We start from the raw sequence: 27,000 nt of genomic DNA, 5'->3' as shown, positions 1-27,000 counted from the left end.
GGTACCTTGCTCAATAGTAGTGCCTGTGAGAGGGATCTTGGAGTCCTAGTGGATAACCATTTAGATATGAGCCAGCAGTGTGCAGCAGCTGCTAAAAAAGCCAACACAGTTCTGGGCTGCATAAACAGAGGGATAGAATCAAAATCACGTGAAGTGTTAGTGCCACTTTATAATGCCTTGGGAAGGCCACACTTGGAATATTGCATCCAGTTTTGGTCGCCACGATGTAAAAAAGATGTTGAGACTCTAGAAAAAGTGCAGAGAAGAACAACAAAGATGATTAGGGGACTGGAGGCTAAAACATGAAGAACGGTTGCAGGAACTCGGTTTGTCTAGTTTAATAAAAAGAAGGACTAGGGGAGACATGATAGCAGTGTTCCAATATCTCAGGGGTTGCCACAAAGAAGAGGGAGTTGGGCTGTTCTCCAAAGAACCTGAGGGTAGAACAAGAAGCAATGGGTGGAAACTAATCAAGGAAAGAAGCAACTTAGAACTAAGGAGAAATTTCCTGACAGTTAGAACAATCAGTAAGTGGAACGACTTGCCTTCAGAAGTTGTGAATGCTCCAACACTGGAAATTTTTAAGAAAATGTTGGATAACCATCTGACTGAGATGGTGTAGGGTTTCCTGCCTGGGCAGGGGGTTGGACTAGAAGGCCTCCAAGGTCCCTTCCAACTCTATTGTTATATTATATCTATTTTCAAACTGTCAAAATAAGATTGGAATCTAGTCTTCTGTGCTTATTCCCAATATTGCAGTGGACATTTCTATCAACTTTATTACTTTTTATAATAAACCTTTAGTACTAATGCAAAATACTCTTGTCAAATCCAGAGCTTAATATTACTATTACTACTATTATTATTTTTTAATTTTAATTTTTATTGTCATTAGAGCTGTGTGTTCAAACCCTGACAATTTTCTCAGATTATGTGAATCTGCTAGTCTGAATACTGTTGGAAGACATTCAAGCTTGTGTTGCATCTGGATATTTTCCAACACAATGTTCTGGTTGATAAGGACTGCTTGGCTTTTATAAAGCAGCCATTTCTTTTTGCTAATATCCAAGGTTTGGTCTTTGGGCCACTTTCCACATAATCTTGAGTGATTCCAGCAGCCACCGATTTGAACAAGATCAGTAGAAAGTGCATTTCTCTAGCACAGCAGTCTGTTAGCTGTAAAAGAAGTCCATCCACATCATAGCCCTTGTTGTATCCCTTAAATTTCACGAACCACAAAACCTAGTGACTGATTAAAACCATTTAACAAATTATAATACAATTATGTGGGCTTAAGGCAAATGCTGCATTCCATTTTTACCCTCCTGGAGAAGTTCAGGAACAGGGCAAACTTTGTTTTGGCTAAGTGAGATTGCATTTCTAATATTTTTTTAAAAAAATGCTTAATATCATGCCAACTTTAATTTGAAAAAATCACATTTAGCTTCTATATATAGTTGTTGCCTTGACAATTCATAGTAGAGAATGCAAAGATTTCAAAATTAAAACAATTAGTTTTATTCAAGCACTATGCTGTTACTTCTCATGAGTAACTTGGGGCTCTTCTGCATAGCCATGCTAATATGTTTTTCTCCCGGTTGTGAATTAGGAAGAGAAAACTCTTATCAGTTTAAATTGCTCTGACCTGTAATCTTCTTTTACAATTCCCTAGTCTGTGGCTTGGCAATGTAATAAGGGGTAGTTTCAGGGCCCCAACTGATAGATTCCTAGCTGCTCTTTCCCTTCACATCTAACATAAACTACTAGTGGGAAGACCAATCATCAATCATTCTCTTGGAAGTGTGGTAGGGCAGGGTTGGCAGTTCAAAACTATTTTTCTTTGACCGCTTATGATAGCAGGAAATAAAAAAAGAACACTTTATAATACCATTTTAATTGCTGCCATCTAGAGATCATATTAATTATTGCAGGTTGCCTGGGAAATTACAGGTAGCCCTTGACATATGACTACAACTGAGCCCAAAATTTCTGTTGCTAAGTGAGATAATTAAGTGAGTTTTGGCCCATTTTGTGACCTTTCTTGCCACAGTTGTTAAGTGAATCACTGCAGTTAAGTTAGTAACAAGGTTGCAAAGTGAATCTGGCTTCCCCATTTACTTTGCTTGTCAGAAGGTTGCAAAAGGTGATCACATGACTTCAGGACACTGCAATCGTCATAAATTTGAGTCAGTTGCCAAGCATCTGAATTGTGATCATGTGACCATGGGGTTGCTGCAACAGTCATAAATGTGAAAAACGATCATGTCACTTTTTTCAGTGTTTGTCATAACTTTGAATGGTCACTAAATGAACTGTTGTAAGTTAAGGACTACCTGCAATTGTCCTGTCCAAGAAATAGAAGTTTGATTATCTACCTCAAGCAACACTTCCTGCCTCCAAGCCAGCCTTAGAAATCAGAAGAGCAGGTTCGAGATATAGATTGGAAAAGTCAAATCATAGTGTTATCAGCCTTATTGTGGCTTTGGATCAGTCTTTCCTTTTCCCTTCCTGACACCAGTTTCGTGAACAAATTGTTGTTGTTGTTGTTGTTGTTGTTTTAATTTTTATTTTTTTATTTTATTTTGTCACAACAGTATATACAATCATCAACATAAGCAATAACCCATCATGAGAGAAAAAGTATATATAAGTAAAAGTATAAGTAAAAGTATGCATATAATACTATAATGAAGGGAACAATAGGACAGGAACGGTAGGCACTTTTGTGCTCTTATGCATGCCCCTTATGCCTCTTATGCCTCTTATGCAGCAGTTGTTAATGCTGTTGCTGTTGTTGTTGTTTTTGTTAAGCAAATAATTTCTGTCTCTCACCTCCACTCTACATTTATGTGCATATGTAGTTGTCTGTGTGTGTCTCACACATTTTCTTTGTTTTACCATCTTCCCAGAAGAATGTACTACAAACCAAATAGTATGGTTCCTGTTTGACAGATCTGTCAGTCTCCTGGAAGTTTGATATCTTGATCTAAAGAGAAAAGACAATGGGTCTAGTCTTTCTCTCTCACGCCCAAAGCCAAAATGGCTACGATGCCTGAATGAACGCCAGATGGGAAGAGGGCATTTGCTCAGCTGACTTGCCAGGCCAACTGGCACTGAGGAAGTTGCTGCCCATGTCTAGAGATTGGAGAAATTGCCTGAGAATGAAATGGAGGCAATATCATGACTGGCTGTCATTTCAAAGCTTTTTTATGCACATTAAGACATAAAGATTATCCCTTAGGATGAATGCTACTCCATCTTACACAATAATAAAGTAGAAGTATAGCATTAAAACAAAAGTTAATAGCAAATCAATGTCAAACCATATAAATACATTCAAGTTACCTGAACTTGTTTTCTGCACTTGTGATGTATCTCTACCACTTCCAAAAGAAAACGAAGAAGTAAAAGGTGTTCCATATTAACTAGAAAAGGAACATTAGAATGCTAAATAAAGTTAGTTGGCAACCTACCCTGTTTTCCCCAAAATTAAGACATCCCCTGATAATATTTTTAATTGCATTTTAAACTGTATATTGTATTGTTGGTTTTATCTTGCCTGTACACCGCCCTGAGTCCTTCGGGAGAAGGGCGGTATAAAAATCAAATAAATAAATAAATAATAAATAAATAATAAATAAGCTCAATCGGGCTTTTGAACACATGGCAAAAAGGCCACATGCTTATTTCAGGGTTCAAAAAATATAAGACAGGGTCTTATTTTCGGGGAAACATGGTAGTAGGGGTTTGTATTGTTGTGCTGACCATAAACAATATCACTATTGTAAGATTGATCTGGGCTGCAATAGGTTAATCATCCAACACTAGTGATGTACACCTATTATTGACAGTGAAAAGTGACATTTGTCTGAAATTTGCAGTGTTTTCCACAGATGCTATTCTCACTGAATATATTCAATCTCTAAATTGCAAAATTGCACTCACTTTAAAAATCCATAGATTTTAAAGGAGCATAGTTCAAATACACTCCAAGCATGCATAAAATCTATCATGTTTCATCTCTTCATTTTTTGAAGCTGAAGCATTCTGTCAGTATACGTCTGCTTCTGTGTGTGTGTGTATCTGTGGCTGTTCCCTGAGTAAAAACCAGTGAAGCAGGTCTATAAATATAACAGAAAGGAGATTTATTTACAGGAAATACATTATTCCAGATCAAATCTATAATTCTGACTGGTGGGCTTTACATCCTCATTTTACACTTTATAGAAAATGGCAACATCGAAAACCATTGGGTAACACACCGAAAACAAGTGGAGAAAGATGAGCCAAGCATATTTACAAATCTTATTTTGAACAAATAAGGAGATGTTTTACATGGGTAAGAGATCTTCTTTTTCTAATTTTAGAAAAATAACTGTGTTATTCTGTTGTGAGTAAATGGGCTGAATGAATGCCCATTTATATATATTCATAGCTCTTCACCTTCAAAATTGTAAACTAACTTCTGTTTTCATTGAATAAAGTCATTCTATGCAAAAATCAGGATGTTTCCTGAATGTGGAATCCAGAGTTTCACAATATTATGAAGTAATTATGTTTTACAATTAGTTTATCAGGGTTTTTTTTGAGCAAGCAGGACAATGTGGAAATAAATTGAATTTAGAGCTATATGAAGTAGTACCAATCTCATTGAATGCAATTTATTTAAGGTTCACAAAATAGAAACAAGGCTCCCGACACAGAGCTTTAGATCAGTACATATGGATATTAGGGTTGTTCTATTAGTGATGAAACAGTTTGCTTCATTCTGATTATTAAATATTGATGTGTTAATACTGAATGCACTCTGCCAAATGCAAAATTCATTTTATAAACTCAACAATATAAAATGAACTGTGTGCCAAAATAAATAATTGTGCTCTATCAAAATCATAAATACTGTAAAGATTAAGATAAATTTGGGGATTACTATTATAAATTATTTCTATATTATTGTATGTATGTGTGTGTGTGTGTATATATATATATTTGTTTTCTGAGGTTTTCGCGGGTGTTTGTATGTAGGTCTTTGGTTATTCGGGTTTTCTCCCACGTAAAATTGGAAGTGTCTTGGCGACGTTTCAACAAAGTCTAATTCGTCATCATCAGGCTAGGTGTAAACAGCTTCGTGCTTCTAGGAAACACGACGAGACCTGTGTTTAACTTATAGAATCATCTATTGCAATATCCTTCCTGTTAAAGACTACTTCAGCTTCAATCACAACAATACAAGATCAAACAATAGATTTAAACTTAATGTTAACTGCTTCAATCTTGATTGCAGAAAATATAACTTCTGTAACAGAGTTATTAATGCTTGGAACACACTACCTGACTCTGTGGTCTCTTCTCAAAATCCCCAAAGCTTTAACCAAAAACTGTCTACTATTGACCTCATCCCATTCCTAAGAGGTCTGTAAGGGGCGTGCATAAGAGCACAAACATGCCTACCGTTCCTGTCCTATTGTTTCCTTTCATTTACCTAGCCTGATGATGACGAATTTTGTCGAAATTTCGATGATGATGGGATTTCGTCGAAACATCGCCAAGACACTTCCAATTTTACGCGGGAGAAAACCCGACTAACCAAAGACCTACATACAAACACCCGCGAAAACCTCAGATAGATAGATAGATAGATAGATAGATAGATAGATAGATAGATAGATACACATACACATACACACACAGACGAGAGAGAGAGAGAGAGAGAGAGATTCATGATGAAGGCTATGGGTCATATTTTATTAGTCCAATCCATTTAGTAAATAGTTGTTAAGGGGTGAGAAATGAGTGACTGTCCCAAAGTCTCCTTCAATATCTTAAACTTTACACCACATTGGCTTTCATAGATAGGTAAATAAGTAGATAATAGAGAGCCTTAATAGGCACTTTTGAGAAAAAAATGAATTTGTATCATATGATATAGATGCATAACATATGGTAAGAAAGGAAAAAGTCTTGGTGGCCAAAGGGTGACAGCTTTGAATGATTAAAACAATCTGGATAAGTCCTAGTCTTCCTGGTTCACTAAGATTCAAATTAATACATTTCACATCTGTTTCATGTTTTCAGACACTAAGAATGTATACCAATCCAGTATTAGACGTCTGTCTGCTCTTATAAGGAATTTAATTTGTGCCTCAATAAATGATTTCAGATTGATTGGATGAAATCTCAAACCCTGCAAGTAAAATTTATTTAATACGTTAGTGAACCACTCAAGTACAAAAAACAGAAAAGACAATAAAAATACCTGAAATTAAGTCTTGCCTGGAAAGAGAAATATCAGCTCCTTTTCATATTTCTGTAAAGTTTGAGCCTGAGAAATTTTAGCAGTAGTGAGAATAGCATGTGAAGTATTTCATTATATTCTTGACAAAAACCTTTACACATTTTAAATAATGGGCAATAGATCACTATTAATTACAATAGATTACTTAACTAGAGGATAATTTTGTTATTGACTTTCATTGCACTTATTGATTGGTGCAATGTCCATTGGTGATTATATATATTCAGGAATTGTTTTCTACATTTTCAGTTGTTAAGGCAGGCTTCTTCCCTGTGCCCAATTCTTCAGAATCATTAAAAAATAAATCAATATCTGATGCTGAATATACTTTCAGATTATATTTAGGGCTAAAAATGGAGTCAATTGCTGTTATAAGCTAAAGAAAAATAATATTTGATGCCTAATAAAATAGATTATTTTCTCAATAAACCTTTTCTTTAGAAGAATGGTGAGCACCATCTAGTGACTAAAATAATATTCACATTTAATCTGCGGGGTGAAAACTATCCCACCATAAACTAGTTTATCTACTATGTGGTGACAAGATTTGCTGTTAAAGTTTACTTGTAAGTAAGCATAAATATAACTGTTTCTAGTCAAACTTATTTAAATTAAGCACCATTTTTTTCAGATTTTGAATTTGAAGATGCCTTCTAACATACCTATCTGTCAATTCTGTAAGAACTTGATAATTTAAAACTTAACTAGCAGACCTTTTCCTCCAAAGATTTGTCATATCAGTTAATTATAATAATTTGTCTCCATTTAGATTGAATCTTCTGACATGTCTTGGGCTGTCTGCTTGTGGAGTTTTTCACCCTTATAACAAGAACTTCTTTTTTCAGTCCAGCTCTAGGAAAATAAAAGTGAAAGGTAAAACAATCAATGCATACTTTAGGTCAGGACTCTCCAACTTTGGCAACTTTAAGACTTGTGGACTTCAACTCCTAGAGTTGAAGTCTGGGAGTTGAAGCCCACAAGCCTTAAAGTTGCCAGAGTTGGAGACTCCTGCTTTAAAGTGTATGCAAGTTTTATAACTGAAGGGCAGCTCTACCACTATGCAATGTTGCACATGAAAATGGTTTTAATGACAGAGACCAGTGGTGGGTTTCAAATTTTTTTATTACTGATTCGGTGGGTGTGGCTTGGTAGGTGTGGCTTGGTGGGCATGGCAGGGGAAGGATACTGCAAAATCTCCATTCCCTCTCCAATCCAGGGGACAGTTATTGCAAAATCCCCATTTTCTCCCGATCAGCTGGGACTTGGGAGGCAGAGAATAGATGAGGGCGGGGCCAGTCAGAATTTTTATTACCGGTTCTCTGAACTACTCAAAAATTCCGCTATTGGTTCTTCAGAACTGGTCAGAACCTGCTGAAACCCACCTCCGACAGAGACCCTTTTAAGCCAAATTTCTAAATAAAAATATATTTACTGAAAAAATAGGAATTCAAGGAAAAACAAGAGAAAGGAGCAACAGCAAACAAAACAAATGAAAAACAATAGTCAGCCTAGCCAAAAAATAGTTACTTAACAACTTTTTTGAGTAATACCTTGAATTTTAGTACATATTTAGGTTTATTGCAGAAGAGGATAGTTTTAGAGAGATGCAGGTGTCGCTTGATGTTGATGCTACTGTTCTTTCTTCACAATTTTATAATTTTTTGTAAAGGTTGGTGGAGCAAAAGCTATTAGGTTGTTTTACCCATTCAAGCAAAATACTCCCATCTTTGGGATTTAGCAAATGAATCATAACATTATCTATTGTTAAATAATTTGTTAAAGATACAAGAAACAAGTGTTGCATGATATATAACTACTCTGCTGCTAATATGAGCATTTGTAGCAAAAGAATTATATATAATTTCTACTTTCTTGTTAGATAATCATTTCTGTATAGATTTCCAGCTGTATTATATCAATATGCTTTAATTAAGTATGAATGGCTGATATCATAGAATACTACTTAATGTGAACATCAGGAAACAATATTTTGATATAATGGGATCCTTATTTCCAGTACGAATAGTTTACATCTTTTATTGATCCACTTTGAGGTATTGAGTATTTATATATATATGTGTGTGTGTGTGTGTGTGTGTGTGTGTGTGTGTGTGTGTTTTCTGAGGTTTTTGCGGGTGTTTATATGTAGGTCTTTGGTTATTCGGGTTTTCTTCCGCGTAAAATTGGAAGTGTCTTGGCGACATTTTGACGAAGTTTCATTCGTCATCTTCAGGCTTCAGCTTCGTGCTTCTGGGAGCAATGTGTGATTGCAGCTGTTTCTTCCTTTTTAACTGCTAGTGGGGGTTTGAACTGATTGGGTGGTAGCTTGGCTGTGCTCTGATTGGATGGGGTTTTTTTACATGGATGGTTTTTTTTTTACATGGAACACTTTGAAACCCAAGCTCTAGAAAAATCTGATCACAAACCCAAACTCTGGCTCAGATACGTAGACGACACCTTCATAATCTGGCCACACGGGAAAGAAAAACTTGACAACTTCCTCACACACCTCAATAGCCTACACCCCAAAATACAGTTCACCATGGAAACAGAAGTTAACAACCAACTTCCCTTCCTAGATGTCTTAGTCTACAGGAAACCCAATGGCTCCCTAGGTCACACCATCTACCAGAAGAAAACACACACAAACCACTGCACACAATCTGACACCACCACCCAGCACAGATCAACTCCGTAGCCAAGACACTCATCTCCAGAACAAAACGCTTAGCTGACTAACAACACCTAAAAACCGAACTACACACTCTCACTAACGTACTAACATCCAATGGATTCCAGAAAAATAAGATTACCAAACTAATCCAAAAAGAATCCCCCACTAAAATCCAAGACAGAGAACAAGAAAACGGCACAGCCCTTCTCCCATATATAAAAGGCACCACAGACAGAATCAGCAAGATCCTCCACAAACACAACATCAAGACAGCATTCTGCACAAACCGAAAAATATCCACCATCCTAAGAAACCCCAAAGACAAAATTGAGTTAGAAAATCAAGGAGTATATGAAATCCCATGCACCGCCTGCCCCACCACATACATTGGACAAACCAACAGAAGAATAAGTGCATGCATTGAAGAACACAAGAACTCAGTCAAAAAAGAAGAACCAATTTCTTCCCTGGTCCAACACCTTAAAGCCACAGGACACGATATTGACTTTAAAAAGACCAGAACTATCGCCAAAACTGAACACTTTAACAACAGAATAATCAGAGAAGCCATCGAGATAGAAAAACGCCCACACAGCATGAATAAACGAGATGATACCTCCCGCCTACCAGCCATTTGGAAAACCGCCCTTATTGACAAACGAGTCCCTAGTACGAGGAGAGACACCAGACCCACGCTCACGGGGTCCACACGGGATGTCGCCACCGCACGTCCACCCAGGGAGTGTTGTGTCTTGCCCGCTCTCACCGCAGCCGGGGCTGCCTTATCTGCTTCCGAACGCTGAGGAATGTCCTAGTATGCCTCCCGGCCCCAGCCCTGGCTCCATGCCCACACAGGAGGAAGCACCTCCCGGCCCCAGCCCTGGCTCCATGCCCAGACAGGAGGAAGCACCTCCCAGCCCCAGCATTGCCAATTTTGACCACTTGTTGTCTGTTTGATAGAAAAGCTGTTATCCAATTGTGGAGAGGTCCTGAGATGCCATAGGATTTTAGTTTTAGGAGAAGTTTATCATGTACTACTGAGTCAAAAGCTTTGCAGAAGTCTATGTAGATTGCACCTATTGCTTTTCCCTGATCAAGATTTGTAGTCCGTATGTTTTTGCAGTGAAGAAGTTGTAAATTACATGATAATTTTTTTCTGAAACCAAATTGTTTATTAGAGAGTAGGTTGTTTGTTTCTAGGTGGAGGGTAATTGGTTGATGATTGATTCCATTACTTTGCAGGTGACACAGCAGAGAGATAGGTCTGTAATTTTCAACTAGGCTGGGGTCTCCTTTTTTGAAGATAGGGATGACCATGGCAAGTGACCAAAGTTTGGGAAGGGAACTGGTCGTGAAAGCTTTTTCAAAAATTATGCTTAGGGGTTCTGCTATATTAGTGGAAATCTTTTTTAAGAAGTATGCACATAGTCCATCAGGTCCAATAGATAGGGATGGTTTCAGTTTGCGAAGAGCTTTTTCAATATTATCTTCTGTGAAATCTATATGTGTTAGGTCGTTATACTCATTGTTGGTATGATTGGGGAATGTCGGGTATAAGTCATTACTGTTAACAAAGACTGTGCCAAAGAATGTGTTGAAGAGGTTTGCTTTAACTGTTTCATCATTATATTCTTTGTCGTTACAATCTTTTAGTGGTGGGATAAATCTCGAGTCTTTAAGTTTGTTGTTTACAAAATTATAAAAAGCATGATTGGAATTTGTGCGCAAGAGATCTTCTTCTTGCTTGGTGTGGTAATTGGTGCATTCAGTTTTTATTTGATTGCATATATTTCTGTAGCAGTTTTTGAAATTTGCTACATAGCCCTTTTTGTTTCTTCTCCAGAGGGATTTTTTTTTTGATTGAAGCTTTTTTATTGATATGGGTAGTTTGTTTTTTCTGATTTTGGTGGTGGTTTGTGGTATGTAAAGATTAATGACTCTATTGACTTTAAGTAGGAAAACTTTATAGTGGTCTTCTGCAGTGATGCAGGTTGAGAACAGATTATGCCAGTCAAGAAATGAGAGGTTGTAGTTTATAAGGTCATAGTTGGCTTTTTTGAAATTATAGTTTGGAATACCATTATTATGACAATTTATGTAAGGGTGTATATTGAGACAAAAGTCTATCATGCTATGGTCACTGTTGGAAAAGGGTTCTTTTATTTGTAGTCCATAAATTGAGTTTGTGTTGTTGCAGAAGATGAAGTCAAGGCAGTTGTTGAGTCTTGTATTGTTAATTACTAGTTGTTCTAGACCAAGGTTTGTAACAGCGTTGTATAAGGTAATATGAATGGGTTCAGTTGTACATTCATTTGTTATCCAGTTAATAGAAGGTAGATTAAGGTCACCCAGGAAGATGAGAGGATATGGGCAAGAGGTAGCCCATGTTAGCAATGTGGTTAACTTGTTTGCATGAGCGATGTCGTAGTCAGGGGCTCTGTACCATAGTAAGAATCGAAGTGTGATGTTAAGGGACAGGTCACATACAATAGTTTCAGGAAGAGAAAGTTGATGTGTAACTTGAATATTTTTTAGATTCAGTGACTTTTTGTAAAAGATAGCCACTCCACCTCCTCTGCGAGTTTCGCGATCTGACCGAAACACATGATACTCTTTGTTTGAAATAATGGAGTCAGGGAGGGAGGAGTTCAGCCATGTTTCGCAAACAAATATGTTATTATATGTACCAATGTTTAACAAGAGGATAAATTCAGGCAATTTATTTACAATGCTTCTTGCATTTATCAATTTGCATTTAAGATCTGCAGTGTTTGGTGTAGAAAAAGTAAGGGGCATGCGTACCTAGTTTTGAATGATAGTTGGTTGAGGGTTATGTACGATGGGTGGTTGGAGGTTGGATGGTTGTTCAACATTTGGTTGAACAATGGATGGTTAGTGATTCTGTAAGAATAACTATATATATATATATACATACATACATACATACATATATATATGTGTGTGTGTGTGTGTGTGTGTGTGTGTGTTTTCTGAGGTTTTCGCGGGTGTTTGTATGTAGGTCTTTGGTTATTCGGGTTTTCTCCCGCGTAAAATTGGAAGTGTCTTGGCGACGTTTCGATGAAGTCCAATCCATACATGCAGCAGACATGCACCTCCAATCCATACATGCAGCAGACTGACACCCCCTATGAACATGTAGCACGAACACGAACACGAAGCCAAACAACAGCAATGCAGCTCACCAGCTCAAATCCCCCTGCAACTCAGACTATTCTGAGCACAATCAAGCCCCCACCCAAACAGGACACACCCCCAGCCAATCAGAGCACAAAAAAAACCCCATCCAATCAGAGCATAGCCAAGCTCCCACCCAATCAGTTCAAACCCCCACTAGCAGTTAAAAAGGAAGAAACAGCTGCAATCACTCATTGCTCCCAGAAGCACGAAGCTGAAGCCTGAAGATGACAAATGAGACTTCGTCAAAACGTCGCCAAGACACTTCCAATTTTACGCGGAAGAAAACCCGAATAACCAAAGACCTACATATAAACACCGAAAACCTCAGAATATATATATGTACATATATATATGTACATATATATATGTACAAAAAATGTATATATGTATGTATGTATGTGTGTGTGTGTGTGTGTGTGTGTGTGTATGTATGTATATATGTATATGTATATATAATGTTTTTGTAGGTTTTCATGGGTATAGGTATGTAGGTCTTGGCATTTTCGGGTCTTTTCCCATGCAAGGTTGAGAGTATCTTGGCGATGTTTCGACGAGATCTCACTCATCATCTTCAGGCTGGTGTCTTCGGCTTCGTGCTTCTCGAGCAAAGAATGGTCGGAGCTGCTGTCTCTCTATAAATACTGGTGGGGAGATGGGGATTGTTGCTGTGAGCGGGTTGGTTGGTTGTGTGGTTGCATCTTGATTGGTAGATGGAGTGGGTGTTTGCAGATTGGTCGAGGTGGGGAGTGTTGCTGTGAGCGGGTTGGTTGGCTCTGTGGTTGCATCCTGATTGGTAGATGGAGTGGGTGTTTGTAGATTGGTCGGCTGTTTCGTAGCATCCTGTGTGGGTGTAGTCCTGGTCTTTTGTTCCTGAGCTTTGGTGTTGTGGCCTCTGAAGTTCTGTGATGTGATGTCTTGAGCAGATGGCTGTGATGCAGCATCCCGGCCCTGGTTTGGCTCCAAGTAAGAGGTCCTGTCATGTGTTCCTGGCATGTGTCAGCCTGTTTTGTGTGGGGATCAGAGGGAGGCGCAGCAGCCAGTGGTGTCAGCATAGCCTGGCTTCTGGATGGTGGTTGTGTTTTGTCTGTGGGAGGGGTTTGGGTTTGAATCTGGTGAGGATGATTGGTGGTGGCGTTGTGTGTTGTCCTGGGTCCGGTGTCAATTTTTGTGGCTGGGACTCGTTTGTTGACAAGGCTGGTTTCCAGATGTCTGGTAGGCGGGAGGTGTCGTCCCGTTTGTTCATATTGTGGGGGTGTTTCTCTATTTTGATGGCTTCCATAATTATTCTCTTGTTATAGTGTTCACTTTTGGAGATTAATTTGGTTCCTTCAAAATCAGTTTCATGTCCTGTGGTTTTAAGGTGCTGGAAAAGGGAGGAGGTTTTTTTCTTCTTTTCTGACTGCATTCATACTCCACTCAGTATTAAGGATCCAGTTGTAGAGGTGGTTAACAGTATTAAGTATCTGGGGTGCAGATAACTAACAATCTGAACTGGTCTTTCCATATGTCATCCTTAGTGAAGTGTACAAAAGGGTCTGCATTTCCTGCGTCGGATGAGGAGAGCACAACTTTCTCCTTCTGCCAGTTTTTACAGAGGCATGATTGTGTGTATTTTAACAAACTGCATCACTTTTTGGTTTGGTGGCAGCAGTGCCTCGGATAGAAAGTCCATACAGAGAGTGGTAAGGACAGCTGAGAAGATTATAGGAAGATAGCTTCCTGTTATTCAGGATACTGCTTATAAGCGCTATGTGCTTAGAGCTCAAAGCATGGTTAGAGACCCCATACACCCACTTCACGGTCTGTTTCTGTTGCTCCCCTCTGGGAGGAGGTTTTGAAGTATTTCTAGCAGGACTACCAGACTCTGTAACAGCTTTGTTCCCTAGGCCATCCATCCAGTAAACTTGCAAGATTCGTTTTTCTCACCATGTACATTTATATATCCAAACCAAACTTTTGTTTTTCTGTGTCATATAATATATGTGGATATATGCATAATTTTTATTTATTTATATTTTTGTCATCTTAATGTAGTGTATATTTGAGGTACTGATCCTTTGAGAGCTGTATGCAATGAAATTTCATTTTTATGTAATACCAATTAGTGTAAAGTGACAATAAAATTATTCTAAGTCTAAGTCATTAAATAGATTAGAATTTAATATTTTATAATTAGTTGCTGTCCATTTAGTTTCAGCTCAGTTTATCTGAATTATAGCTGATGCCAGAGTATTTTTATTGTCAAGCAAACACAGTAGACTGAAGTCCATGAAAAGGTAGGCAAAGGTAGATGAATTAGTTTATAAAGCAACCATATTGCTAAATGTTGAACAACAAAAGAATTTGGCAACCTTTCTGGATATTACAGATAACCTGGTGCTAAGAAGGGAATGTTTCTTCCTGAGTTATCAGGGCTATTGATTAAGATATACACTTAATGGTAGAAAGAGGAATGAAGGAATGTGTGTAATTTTGTCCTAACAAAGAAACCTTAAATCTCCTGATACTATCAGAAGTACTTGCAGGTAGATCTCTATAAGCCATAGCAATAAGTATGTTCCCTTTTAGAGAATTGACTCAAACTCTTTAGGGCTTGAAAGTAATTACTAATATTTGATGTTTTATCTGAAAAATCAACAATTAGCAATTCCTAGAGATATAATTTCAGTCTTAAGAACCCAGATACAACTGTATTAAAATATTTTATTCTCTTTTATGAATCCATCTGGCAATTAAGTTGTGTATTATGTTGTGTTCAACTACTATATGCTTCTAAGCTCTTTTGCCAGGGTATATATGAGACCCCATTTTGCAATCCTTTCTTAAAACTAATTTAGGTTTTATCGTCATGTTTCCAGTAGTATACTTGGAAAGACTGACAAGTCTGAGGTGGCTGTCAGAATAACAGAGTTGGAGGAGATTTTGGAGGTCTTCTAGTCCAACCCCCTAGTTAATATCATTTTAGACAAATGGTTAATTTAGTAGATGATGTTGGGGGATTGCCCTTGTACAAGTTTCTGCAACGTTCCATCTTGTTCTCCAATTCATAATTTTTAATATTTAGAGAGCAGGCAAGATCTCAGATAATGCTGCTCTTCTCCTATTCTTACCCTCTAACCCAGGAGTGTGAATGTACAGAAGTTATTTAAAATACAAGAGCAAATAAGAAATCCTGCTGATCCTAGATGTGTTCAGCATGTTAAGGATGGTGCTGTGAATGAACTTCATAGTTTAGGAATATTTTTTTTTATTGAAAAAGTTTTACAAAATTCCCCCCCCTCCTTAGGAATATTCTATAACTATCCTTGTTTATAAATATGCAGATAGTAATGAAACATTAACAGTGTCATCTTTTTGGACCTTAAGAGAGTCTGAGCTTTTAATTTGTTCAAAATATGGAAGCCAATGTTGCTTGAATGGGATATATAATATGAAAGACCTGTGATTATCTATTTGTTTTCAGCTCAATGCAAAGTCCTGGAAGTCCTAAAGAGTTTGAAACAAGAGTCCTTCATGAATCAGATTCTCCCCTATGGGAACTTTGCTCACCTTATGGTCCCTTCTTACAGTCCCATATCTGCCAGATATTCATCTGGAAGGAGCAAGAGAAAGGTAATTTTATAGTTATGCTTAGTTATGAAACAATATTTTGCAAATATTATTGTTTCACTTCTTATCAGGCACTTCTCTTTCATTTTTTCCTTTAAGGTTTTGTTGTTAAATGTCTATTTTTTTTCCTTTAGTGAAAAAAAAAACTCTGGTTTTTTTTAAAATTCATGATATTTTGTTGCAAGTCACCTTATTTCTACATTGCAAAAAAAATGAACATTCTATTATACAAATATAAAAGAGATAAATCTTTGTTTTCATCTGTTAAGTCACATACTCTGTTTTTTATATTTCACAAGGTTGTTTAATGTTTATAGATTTAGAATAGAATATTTTATTTGGTCAGGTGTGATTAGACACACAAGGAATTTAAGTAGTATATTGCACAGTATCAATGAATTCTGGCCAATCAGATTTTGCTCCACCTCCAATCATTCCTGGCATAACTGATATTTCTAAGAAATATAAATATGTCATGGCTAAAATTGGTAATCTTAGCTTCAGATCATATTTCTGGTTTAATGAAGTCTAAATATCCTGGTTCACTATACTGGGTTTAAGCTTTCACAGCCAGTATCTGTTAGGCAGTGTTGGGCATGCTCTACACAATACATTTCCACATATTTTACAGGCAACTTATCAGGGACTAACCAGGCTCCTGTCTTTATAGTCAAGAGTCCTGACTTCTGATTGGTCTTTAGCCGAGGTGATTTTGAATTGGTTCTTTGCTTGTGCCCAATTCTGGTTGGTTGTTTTGGCTGTATTTGTTCCTGATTGATACATTGTTCATGCTGGCCTTTGCTCATTTTTGGAGTGCTCATTCCTGATTCGTTCAGTGTTGGTGCTGGATTCTGGTTGGTTATCTGAGCACCTAATGTTAGATTCGGGCAATAACGAGGCAGGAGACCAGATGAGTAACAACAGCTCTTTAGTTTATAGTGAACCCAGCAAAAGCAAACGGTAAAAACCCCTCCTTATATACAGTTCAGCTGGAGGCTTCAGCCAATTAGCAACGTGCTATTTCCCGCTCTATTTTCCCTCCAAAACCCTTAAAGATACATTACACTCCTCCCCTCCCAGAAAACTTTTTACCCCTATTTACATAAAATGAATAATTATTTTTCACGTAGTCACGTAGCACGCAGGGCGCCTCCTAACTCTTCGGACCTGCGCAGTTCATTATCTGGGAGTGAGTCGAGCTGGCCGGAGGGACTGTCCGTTCCTCTCAGCTCCTCCTCCAGGCCATCCGGCCTTGGATTACTTGCAGAGTCGTTCCTGCTTTCCTTCGGAGGGACCAGTTGGTGTCGCTGGAACTCAGATAAGTCCTGCGGTTTTCTCGGGTTTGAGTTAGCTGTGGATTCAATCATTGGATAGTCAGGGCCTGTTTCGTCTGTTTCTAGACTGGTGGCTATTCTTTTTCTTAACTGGTCTATGTGGCGTTTCCAAACCCGCCATCCTCTATTTCTACGAGATATGATTTGGGCCCGTTGTTTCTAGGATTGTTCCTTTGCCAGTTTGGGCCTTCACCATAATTGTGTGCCCATACGGAACTCCCTACTGTCAATTCTCTTGTTTTGCCCGGTGTTGTTTTGTACCCGCCTGGTGTGTAGTTCGGGTTTAACCGGTCTAACGGGCATCTAAGCTTTCTCCCATCAGTAGCTCTGCTGGCTGCGCCAGTCGCTACACAAGGGGTTCTGTGTTGTACCGCTAAGAAGGTGTCAATTTTTAATTGCCAATCCCCGGGTCTGAGTCTGGACAATGCTTCTTTCGCACTCCGGACGAAACGCTCTGCAAGGCCGTTCGTCGCAGGGTGGAAAGGCGCCGAGAGGACATGCCGGATGCCCTCTTCCGCCAAGTACCCCTCAAAAAGGGTCGCCGTGAACTGTGGCCCGTTGTCTGAAACGAGTGTGTCTGGTAACCCGTGTGTTACAAAAAGGTGCCGCAGGACTGAAATTACAGCCTCTGCGGTCATGGATTTCATTAGAATGATTTCCAGCCATTTGGAAAATGCGTCTACCACCACTAAGAATGTTTGGCCGTGGAAAGGGCCGGCAAAGTCGATATGGATTCGGGACCATGGGCCCTGGGGTTTCTCCCACTCTTGGATTGGGGCCGTTGGTGGTAGTGGTCTGGATTCCTGGCATGCTTGGCATTTCCCAACCCTATCGCTAATCTCCATGTCCATCAAGGGCCACCACACATAGCTCCTGGCTAAACCCTTCATTCTCACGATCCCAGGATGGCCTTCGTGCAGAAGTTCCAGAACTTTTTTCCGCAATTTCTCTGGGACCACCACTCTATCCCCCCAGAGCAAACACCCCCCTTGCCCCCACAATTCCCGCGCTTTTTACATATTCCCTAAAACGCTCACCCGGCGCAGCGGGCCATCCTCTTTGCACCCAACCCATTACAGTCCTTAATGTAATGTCCTTGTAAGAAGCCCGAGCCACCTCCTTGGAAGTGACTGGACCAGAGTCCAAAGAGTCAATTAACAAGACGGGTGTGCCCGGAGTGGGGTCTTCGATGGTCGCTGGTAAAGGGCATCTGCTCAAGGCGTCTGCATGCCCTAACTCCTTTCCTGGCCGATGTAGCAGTTTGTAAGAATATGCAGCCAGAAAGATAGTCCATCGGGTCAATCTGGGCGAAAGTGCCACGGGCGTTGGGCGGTCGCCCGCCAGCAACCCTAGTAAAGGTCTATGGTCTGTGACGATTTCGAAGTCGCGACCGAAAACATATTCATGGAACTTCTTTACCCCGGAGACTATGGCCAAGGCTTCCCTATCCAACTGGCTATAGTTCCTTTCAGCTGAGGACATTGTTCGGGAGTAAAACGCTATAGGGGCTTCTGTGCCATTTGGCAGCCTGTGGCTGAGCACAGCCCCACCCCGTAGGGGATGCATCACAAACTAGCACCAATGGTAGTGTGCTATTGTATTGGATCAATAGGCTATCACTAGACAGGAGGTTTTTTATTGCTTCGAATGCTCTAGCTTCCGCCTTTCCCCAAGACCATGCAGCATTTTTTCCTAGTAATTTGTGTAGCGGCTCGGCTATGGTAGCCTTATTTTTTTTAAAACCACAGAAAATTTACCAGACCCAAAACGCCTGCAACTCTGTTTTGTTTTGGGGTGCTGGGGCCTTTCTGATTGCCCTAACCTTGCTCTCAGTGGGTGGATCCTCCTGTCTATCCGTAGCCCAGGAATTCTACGGATCCTACCCCGATCTGGCACTTGTTTAATTTGACTTTTAAACCGCGGACCGGAAAATACTCAAAACTTTTCTCAGTCGCACCCTAGTTCTTCCATATTATCGGCGGATACCAGTACGTCATCAAAGTACGGTACCACCCCGGGAGCCCCTGCAGAAGCCGCCCATTAAATTTTGAAATAATCCTGGTGCCACACTGACCCCAAATTGTAACCTGGTGCATTTGAAAGCACCCTGTGCGTTACGATTGTTTGTGCCTCGGCCGTGCTGCTATCTCACGGGCAACTGTTGATAGGCTTGGGCCAAATCTAGTTTGGCAAAACCTGCCCTGCCCTAGCGAGTGCAGCAAGTGTTGCACCACTGGGACGGGTAAGCGCTTTTTGCAAAGCTTTGTTTAGCGTCGCCTTGTAATCGCGCAAATCCTGACTGACCCGTCTGGTTTCACTGGGGTGACTATCGGCGTCTCCCACTTGCATGGTCGACTGGCACTAGTATCCCTGGCTTACTAGTTTGTCCAGTTCCCGGTCAATCTTGGGCTTCAGGGCAAGGAACCCTCCTAGCCTTTAAGCGGATAGGGGCAACTTGAGGTCTAGGTTGAAGGAGATAGGGGTCCCCTTGTACTTGCCCAGGCAGTCTTTGAAAACGTCCTCGAACTCCTTCATGAGTTCGTCCTTGAGGTCGACTTCATTTCGGAAGACTCCGGTCACTCCCATGCCCAATGCCCGGAACCAGTCTAGTCCCAACAAACTCGGCAGAGTCCCATCGACGATGGTGATGGGCAGATTTTTTTCGAACTGTCCATACTTGACGTGGACGGTCATCGCCCCTCGGACAGGGATCCTGTTCCCTTGATAGTCCTGCACTCGTAGCTTCTGTGGCCGCAGTTTGCGTTTCGCGATAGCCGGCAAGTTTTTTTCTAAGTTGCTCCAGGACATGATTGTAATTGAAGATCCAGTGTCCACTTCCATTCGGCACGGCACTCCTTCGATGAGTGTTTTAATAAAGATTTTTTTTCTAGGCGTGTTGATGCCTGGCCCACTCTCACGGCGGTCTGATTCAACTTCGCGCCTTTTTTCCCTTGACCAATCCCGGGCCGTTTCGCGGTTCCCGCGCTTTGATTGGTCGGTTTGAATTTTTGGCGGGAAGGTTGGGGCGCTCGGCAGGCTTTCGCGATGTGCCCTTTTTTTTCACATCGCCGACACGTGGCATCCTTAAATTTGCAATGTTGCCGTTGGTGTTGGCCCCCGCAACTCGCGCATTCGCCCCGGTCTTCCCTCTCCGGCCTCCCGGTGTGGAAGACTTCTTCCTCTTCCTCCTCTTCTGACTCGGCCTGGACTTCCTCGTTGTGGACCGGGGTTGTTTTCGCTGGCGCGACCGGCTTTTGTAGTGTTTCTGCCGCTTGGGTAGACATCTCGTGAGTCCTTGCCTCGTCCAGGGAGATTGCGAGCGTTAGGTTGCTTCTGGACAGCAGCCACCGTCGCAAACGGATGTCCCTGACCCCGCAAATTAGCTGGTCGAGCAACGTCTTCCAAGTCTCGGTACTCACAATGGTTCGCGGGTTCGCGGCTTTCCTTAGTGCTGCCATGTACACACTGATGGACTCGCCCTCTTGCTGCATGCGCTGCCTTAATTCGAACCGTTGAACGAACTTGGAAGGCGTTGGTGCATAGTGGGCTTTCAAAACAGTCTGCAGAGTTTGCCACGGTACCGCCTGTACCGGCGTTGGCTCAGAAAGCGATTCCGCGGTGTCGAAAACCTCGGGACCGCAGTGACTCAGGAAGTACGCCCGTTTCCTGTTGTCCGAGACTCCTTGGAGCTCGTTGGCTTCGAGGAAACACTCGAAGCGAGCCATGTATGACCCCCATTTTTCTTTGGCTGGGTCGAATGGCGCTGGCGGTGTATAGCTGGACATCGTTGCTAACCGCCCTTATTTTGCTGGGTTCGTTCCTGGTGTTCTTTTGCCTCGAGATCCCACCTTCGTCGCCAGTGTTAGATTCGGGCAATAACGAGGCATGAGACCAGATGAGTAGCAACAGCTCTTTAGTTTATAGTGAACCCAGCAAAAGCAAACGGTAAAAACCCCTCCTTATATACAGTTCAGCTGGAGGCTTCAGCCAATTAGCAACGTGCTATTTCCCGCTCTATTTTCCCTCCAAAACCCTTAAAGATACATTACACCTAAATATCGATAACACAGACATCATCACAGCACCTGACCAATCTCATCTGTTCTAGAAGGTGGGAAGTCATAGTGAGGGAGCTCCAGCAAATCTCAGGACTTTCTTTTTCCCAGAAGAAAACAAGAGCAAATGACCTGCATGTTTCTACCAAGAAGATATGTTATGTGAACATATCCATGAAGTCACTAGCAACTAAACTGACTTGAAAGAGATTTCACCTGTTTTATGCACAGACCTTTGAAAGTCAGCATCATTTCGTTTTCTGCCTTCATAGAGCAAGTGATGGGAAAGGCCTTTCTCTTCTGGAGCTTCTGGAAAGTTGTTGCCAATTAAAATCAGCAGGTTGGTGTTCAATGGAAAAAGAACCTGACCTGGCATAGAAGACAGTTGGTTTCATTCAAGCTTAATTGTTGCAAGTTAGTTCAGGGATATTACTGCATCTACTGACATTTGTGGTTGACAGCAGCTTGTCCAATCTAAATTTGGCCCCAAATATTTAATCTTTTTAGGAGGCTTATATCAAATTTGGCCCAGTTCATGTGACATCTGCATCCTGCTTCAGTATGTTAGACCGTATTTACTGCACATCATATCGCACCTGCCAACACTGTCATAGCCAATTGACTTTTTTTTAAAAAAACCTTGTAGCTGCATATCGTCAAGAAAAACAACATTGTTTTAGGACCTCTTATCTCTTAGCTCCCAAATATCCTGTTTCTTCAAACTGCAGTAGCCAGGACCAATAGAAACCTCTTCCTGCCACTGCCTGACTTCATTTCCCAGAGTTAGCACAATCTCATCCGTTCTAAATAACTTCATCAAAACTACTTTCTGGTCAGAGTGAAGCAATAATTATTATTGACAATTATTAGCGATCAATAAGCTAGATACATTATGGCGAGCACTATTAAGGTAAGAAAGGGATATTGTGCCTTGTGGTTAGCCTTTTTTATATTGTGCTTTTTCCCCAAAAATTTGCTTTTTAAACAGCAGTAAGATAGAATTGGGCAACACCCCCACAGCCACAATAGAGGACAAGAAGATTTCCTTTGTACTGCTTAGTAAATTTCCTTTTTCCTACTCCCTGTCCACAAGGCTTAAAAACTTGAAAAAGTTGGGTGTTTTTTTTAAATTCACTGTTCAGTGCTGTGGATTATACTTGCAAAGCTTTTGGAGGGAAGACCTGAATTTACTGCTTGCAATAGTTTTTGAACAAATTTGGATATTTATCTGAATTAGGCTCTGGAAAAAGTTATTATTAAGAATTAAATAACACATTTTGGAATTCTTCTCAGCATTTGATTTGAAGCTGAAATTTTCTTCTTTTAATTTGGATATTATTTTGAAATAATATTTTATTCATCTTATTTTGTGCTACAAGAATTAGTAAGGTTGTTCTTTTAAGATATACTTCATTTTTTTAAAAAAAATGGGGGAGTATTTAATAAAATCTGTGACAAGTTTGTGACTCCAGTTTCTTAGTGTTATTTTTAGTTTTTTAAAACAACTTCTTAGCATGATAATGTTCCTAAGGCTGGATTATGTTTTTGAGATAAATAATATATTATTTGTGTTTCTGTAAAATTAGCTTATAGTTACAGATCATAGCTAATAATCACAGATATGGCAGTAAGTGCTAATTATCTGCTGAAGAAATAAACTGTATGTAATTTTAATTTAATAGGATGTATGTTAATGAAAAGCTCTTCAGGATACAATATTTTATTAATAACCATATTTTTATCTTTTTCCTAAACTAGAGTTTTATATTTTAAAAACAAAATTAGAACATTGATAGCAGAATCTTATGTATATATATTAAGGCAATGCCTAACTAGATTTTTTGCATATTATTCAGGTTTAAGTGATTTAGAAGAGTAATCCACCTAATTTTCTTTAATAATAATGGTGACCATGGCTTCCTTTCATTTGATAAAGTTATTTAGTATATTTCATTAATTCTCAAGTATTATTGACTTGCTGAGACAACTGCAGTATTGCTTTGTTTAAAAATCTTTTTATTTTATAAACATGGACTCTCTTATAGTAGAATATTTGTTTTGTTTTGTTTGTTTTGTTTACATTTATATAAACAAATGAGTGAATGAGTGAAATATTGTTTAGTAAAAGTAGGAGAGTAAGATAGGTGGGCTTTATTCTGAAGGTAAAAGTGTTGAACATCTTTCAAATTAAGTTTAAAATGAATATTTTAAGACAGTAACATCAGAATAAAAGGAAAACCTAACAAAAAATTGGGCTTTTCTATTTATTTAATATTATCGACACTGAGTAAATATGAAAATCAGAATGATAAACCTGAGTATTCAGAGCATTTTTTTAAAAAGCAATACCTATTAAAGCTAATAAAATTGATGACATCTTTATGCATTTTAATAATGTTATTTGAGCCATACTTTGTAATATAGCAGAAGGTTAACAATTATTCTAAAAAGGTTATCAAAATTTTATCAGTCAACTTTGCTACCAATGAATAATTTTATGTACTTTGAGAATATAGGAATAGCGATTGACCTATGACAGAGGGAGTTAAATACTGTTATTTTAATTAAAATAAACCTGCACTGAGGTGTTCAGAAGATCTTGTTTTTATTTTACCTTATTTGAGGCTACTGCTTTTCAAGAAAGTATTCTGATTACCATTCTAAGGAAATGTGAAAATCCTGGCTGATCTGCATCAAAAGTGTAGTTTAAATATGTCAAAAAATGTAAATTTGGCTACATGGTGTTGCAGTAATTCTTTATTGTTCTAACAGTGCACTCTTACTTAAATTTGTCAGAGTAAACATGAATCTAACTAGGACATATAATCATACTGCCATATGACCACTTAGAGTTGGAGACAAAAACAAATAAAAATCTTTCTCTGACTTAAATAACTCTAATTTCTAATAAAGAATTGAACAATAAATAGATGAATAATATGCAATTATAACAAAATGCAGCAGTAGAAAAAGATAGGTTCTTACATTTTCACCTATTTTTCTTTTTCAATGGGCATAAAATTAATCTTATTACCGGTTTGTAATAAGATTGCGGGTATTTTTTCCAACTCCTGTTATTCAAAATTTGGGAAGTATAAAAAGGAAATTTTATTCCATAGTTATCTTGCTTCTGTGGCCGTTGATACAATTACAAGGTTATATAATATGCTTTTTTTTTGTTAGTGCTGGTTACCCTGAAACTGTGTACTGATTACATTTGTGGATAGCTAAACCACCTAATCTGTCTCAGAACATATACAGTCTTTCTTTTAATTGTTAGTTTCCTTTTTTGTGGTTGAAATGCTGTGCTATCTGAGATTAAATGTCTGCATATTTAGAATGGGAATATTTGAGGTTCCATAGTCAGAGTTAAAAACATATATTTCTGCATAATACTTAGGCAATATATTAACTACAATGGTTTTAAAATATTTATTATGATCACTTCCTGAAAATATTGGCATATTTGTAAGAAAAGAATCTGTGCAATATATTTTAATGTCTATATTGAAAAAAATTCAGGTATAATTACAAAATAAGGCAGAGTGCAATTTTTGGTTATATTTCTTATTTTTTGCCAGCATTAATATAGATCCGTTAAGTGAAACAACATGTTGTTACTACTTTTTTGTTAGTCAGTAAGATAGTTTGCCTATAAAAGAGTAAATATTATTATAAATAGATATGATCAGGGTACCAGTTCAGGTAAATCTTAAATGACTCAAGGTTGCACATCATGATAAAATGCTTTTTTATCTTTTCAAATCTTCAGTATACAATGCTATTGCAAAGTTATGTACATCCAAATAGACCTAGCTGCTCTATCTTCAGAGCTAAAAATGAAGGGTGAAATAATGCAGTGGAACCCGAGGTCTTTAGAGAAGGGCTTGAAAAGATATTTCATACAGAGACTGGTAAAAAATGTGCAAACCCCTCTGTGTTTATATAAAAGAATTAAGGTTTGATGCTGCTGTAGAAATCAAACTAAAACTGTAGATGTCAAACATGAAGAAATCAGTATTATTATTATTATTATTATTATTATTATTATTATTATTATTATTATTATTATTATTATTATTATTATTATTTCAATTTTTATACCGCCCTTCTCCCGAAGGACTCAGGGCGGTGTACAGCCAGGTAAAACAAACAATGTAATATACAATTAAAATACGAATTAAAAAACTTATTACATAATTGGCCTAAAACTTTGGAACATAAAAACTAAAACCCACTAAAAATTACTAGTAAAAATTTAAAACCAATAAAATTTAAGCCAGCCCCGCGCGAATAAATAAGTGTGTTTTTAATTCTCAGTGGAAGGTCCGAAGGTCAGGTATTTGGCGTAAGCCCGGGGGAAGCTCGTTCCAGAGGGTAGGAGCCCCCACAGAGAAGGATCTACCCCTGGGGGCCGCCAGCCGACATTTGGCTGTGCTATTAAATATCCTATAGAAATATTTATTTATTTATTTATTTATTTATTTATTTATTTGTCACAACAGTATATATAAGCATAAGCATGAAATAACTATACAATATATAAGCATATATATAAGCATAAGTATGTAATAACTATATTAATTGGATATAATGAAAGGAAACAATAGGACAGGAACAGTAGGCACGCTTGAGCTCTTATGCACAACCCTTACAGACTTCTTAGAAATGGGGTGAGGTCAATAGTAGACAGTTTTTGGTTAAAGCTTTGGGGATTTTGGGAAGAGAATATACAAGAGCCTTGTCATTTACAGACTTATATTATTATACCTTCTTTTGTCTCTTACCTGGGTCTATAAATGGAATGAAAAAGAAACATTTTCCCCACTATTAAATGAATTTTATAATTCACTTCTCGCTAACTGCAATGATAAGGAGTGTGAAATATTCTAACCAAGGATGTTTGAATCTTTTGGATGCTTGTATCTTTTCTTGGAAGTGAGGGCTTGAGGGAGAAATGCCGAAAATACATCTATTCTGCTTTTGTTGTGCTCATGTCATACAGTATGTTTAACTATAAGGGTTGTTTTATCAATGAATCACTATTGTTGATGTTTCTGGTTGGTATTTTTATGCAGCTTCCGGAAAACAAAATAAATTAATGTTCTAAAAAAATGTTATTTCTCTTCCTTCCCAATTATTTTATTCCTTGATTATTCATACAAAATATTCTTAATCCAGTGGTATTTATTTATTTATTTATTTATTTATTTATTTATTTATTCGAATTTTTATACCGCCCTATCTCCCGAAGGATTCAGGGCGGTGTACTGCCAAATAAAAACATAAGAATAATACAAATAAAAACAACAATTAAAAAACTTATTAATTAGGCCGAAATTAAAATATCACTAAAATAGTATAAAACCCCATTAAAACTAAATTTAAAACTAAAAACCCTAGGCTAGCCCTGCACAAATAAATAGATGTGTCTTAAGCTCGCGGCGGAAGGTTCAGAGGTTGGGAAGTTGGCGCAGCCCTGGGGGAAGTTCGTTCCAGAGGGCGGGAGCCCCCACAGAGAAAGCCCTTCCTCTGAGTGTCGCCAGTCGGCACTGCCTGGCGGATGGCACCCTAAGGAGTCCCTCTCTGTGAGAGCGTACAGGTCGGTGGGAGGCAATCAGTGGCAGTAGGCGGTCCCATAAGTAACCCGCCCCTATGCCATGGAGCGCTTTAAAGATGGTAACCAAAACGTTGAAGCACATCCGAAAGGCCACAGGTAGCCAGTGCAGTCTGCACAGGATTGGTGTAACATGGGAGCCACGAGGGGCTCCCTCTATCACCCGCACAGCTGCATTCTGAACCAACTGCAGCCTCCAGATGCCCTTCAAGGGGAGC

At 38.8% G+C, this 27,000-nt stretch overlaps 1 protein-coding gene across 1 annotated transcript in view; it reads left to right on the top strand.

Moving 5' to 3' along the window:
* Positions 1–4,320: 4,320 nt before the first annotated feature.
* The window catches only part of ERG (ETS transcription factor ERG), a 67,064-nt gene continuing 44,384 nt past the window's right edge, over positions 4,321–27,000 (top strand). Inside the window, exons 1-2 of the mRNA XM_058185771.1 lie at positions 4,321–4,339; positions 15,631–15,779. Of these exons, the coding sequence (XP_058041754.1) occupies positions 4,327–4,339; positions 15,631–15,779 (162 nt within the window). The 5' untranslated portion in view covers positions 4,321–4,326. The remainder of the gene's footprint in view (positions 4,340–15,630; positions 15,780–27,000) is intronic.

The sequence above is a fragment of the Ahaetulla prasina genome, chromosome 5 (assembly GCF_028640845.1).
Source record: "Ahaetulla prasina isolate Xishuangbanna chromosome 5, ASM2864084v1, whole genome shotgun sequence".
Lineage (NCBI taxonomy): Eukaryota > Metazoa > Chordata > Lepidosauria > Squamata > Colubridae > Ahaetulla > Ahaetulla prasina.
Note: the sequence above shows the minus strand (reverse complement) of the source record. Positions and strands in the feature narration are given on the sequence as shown.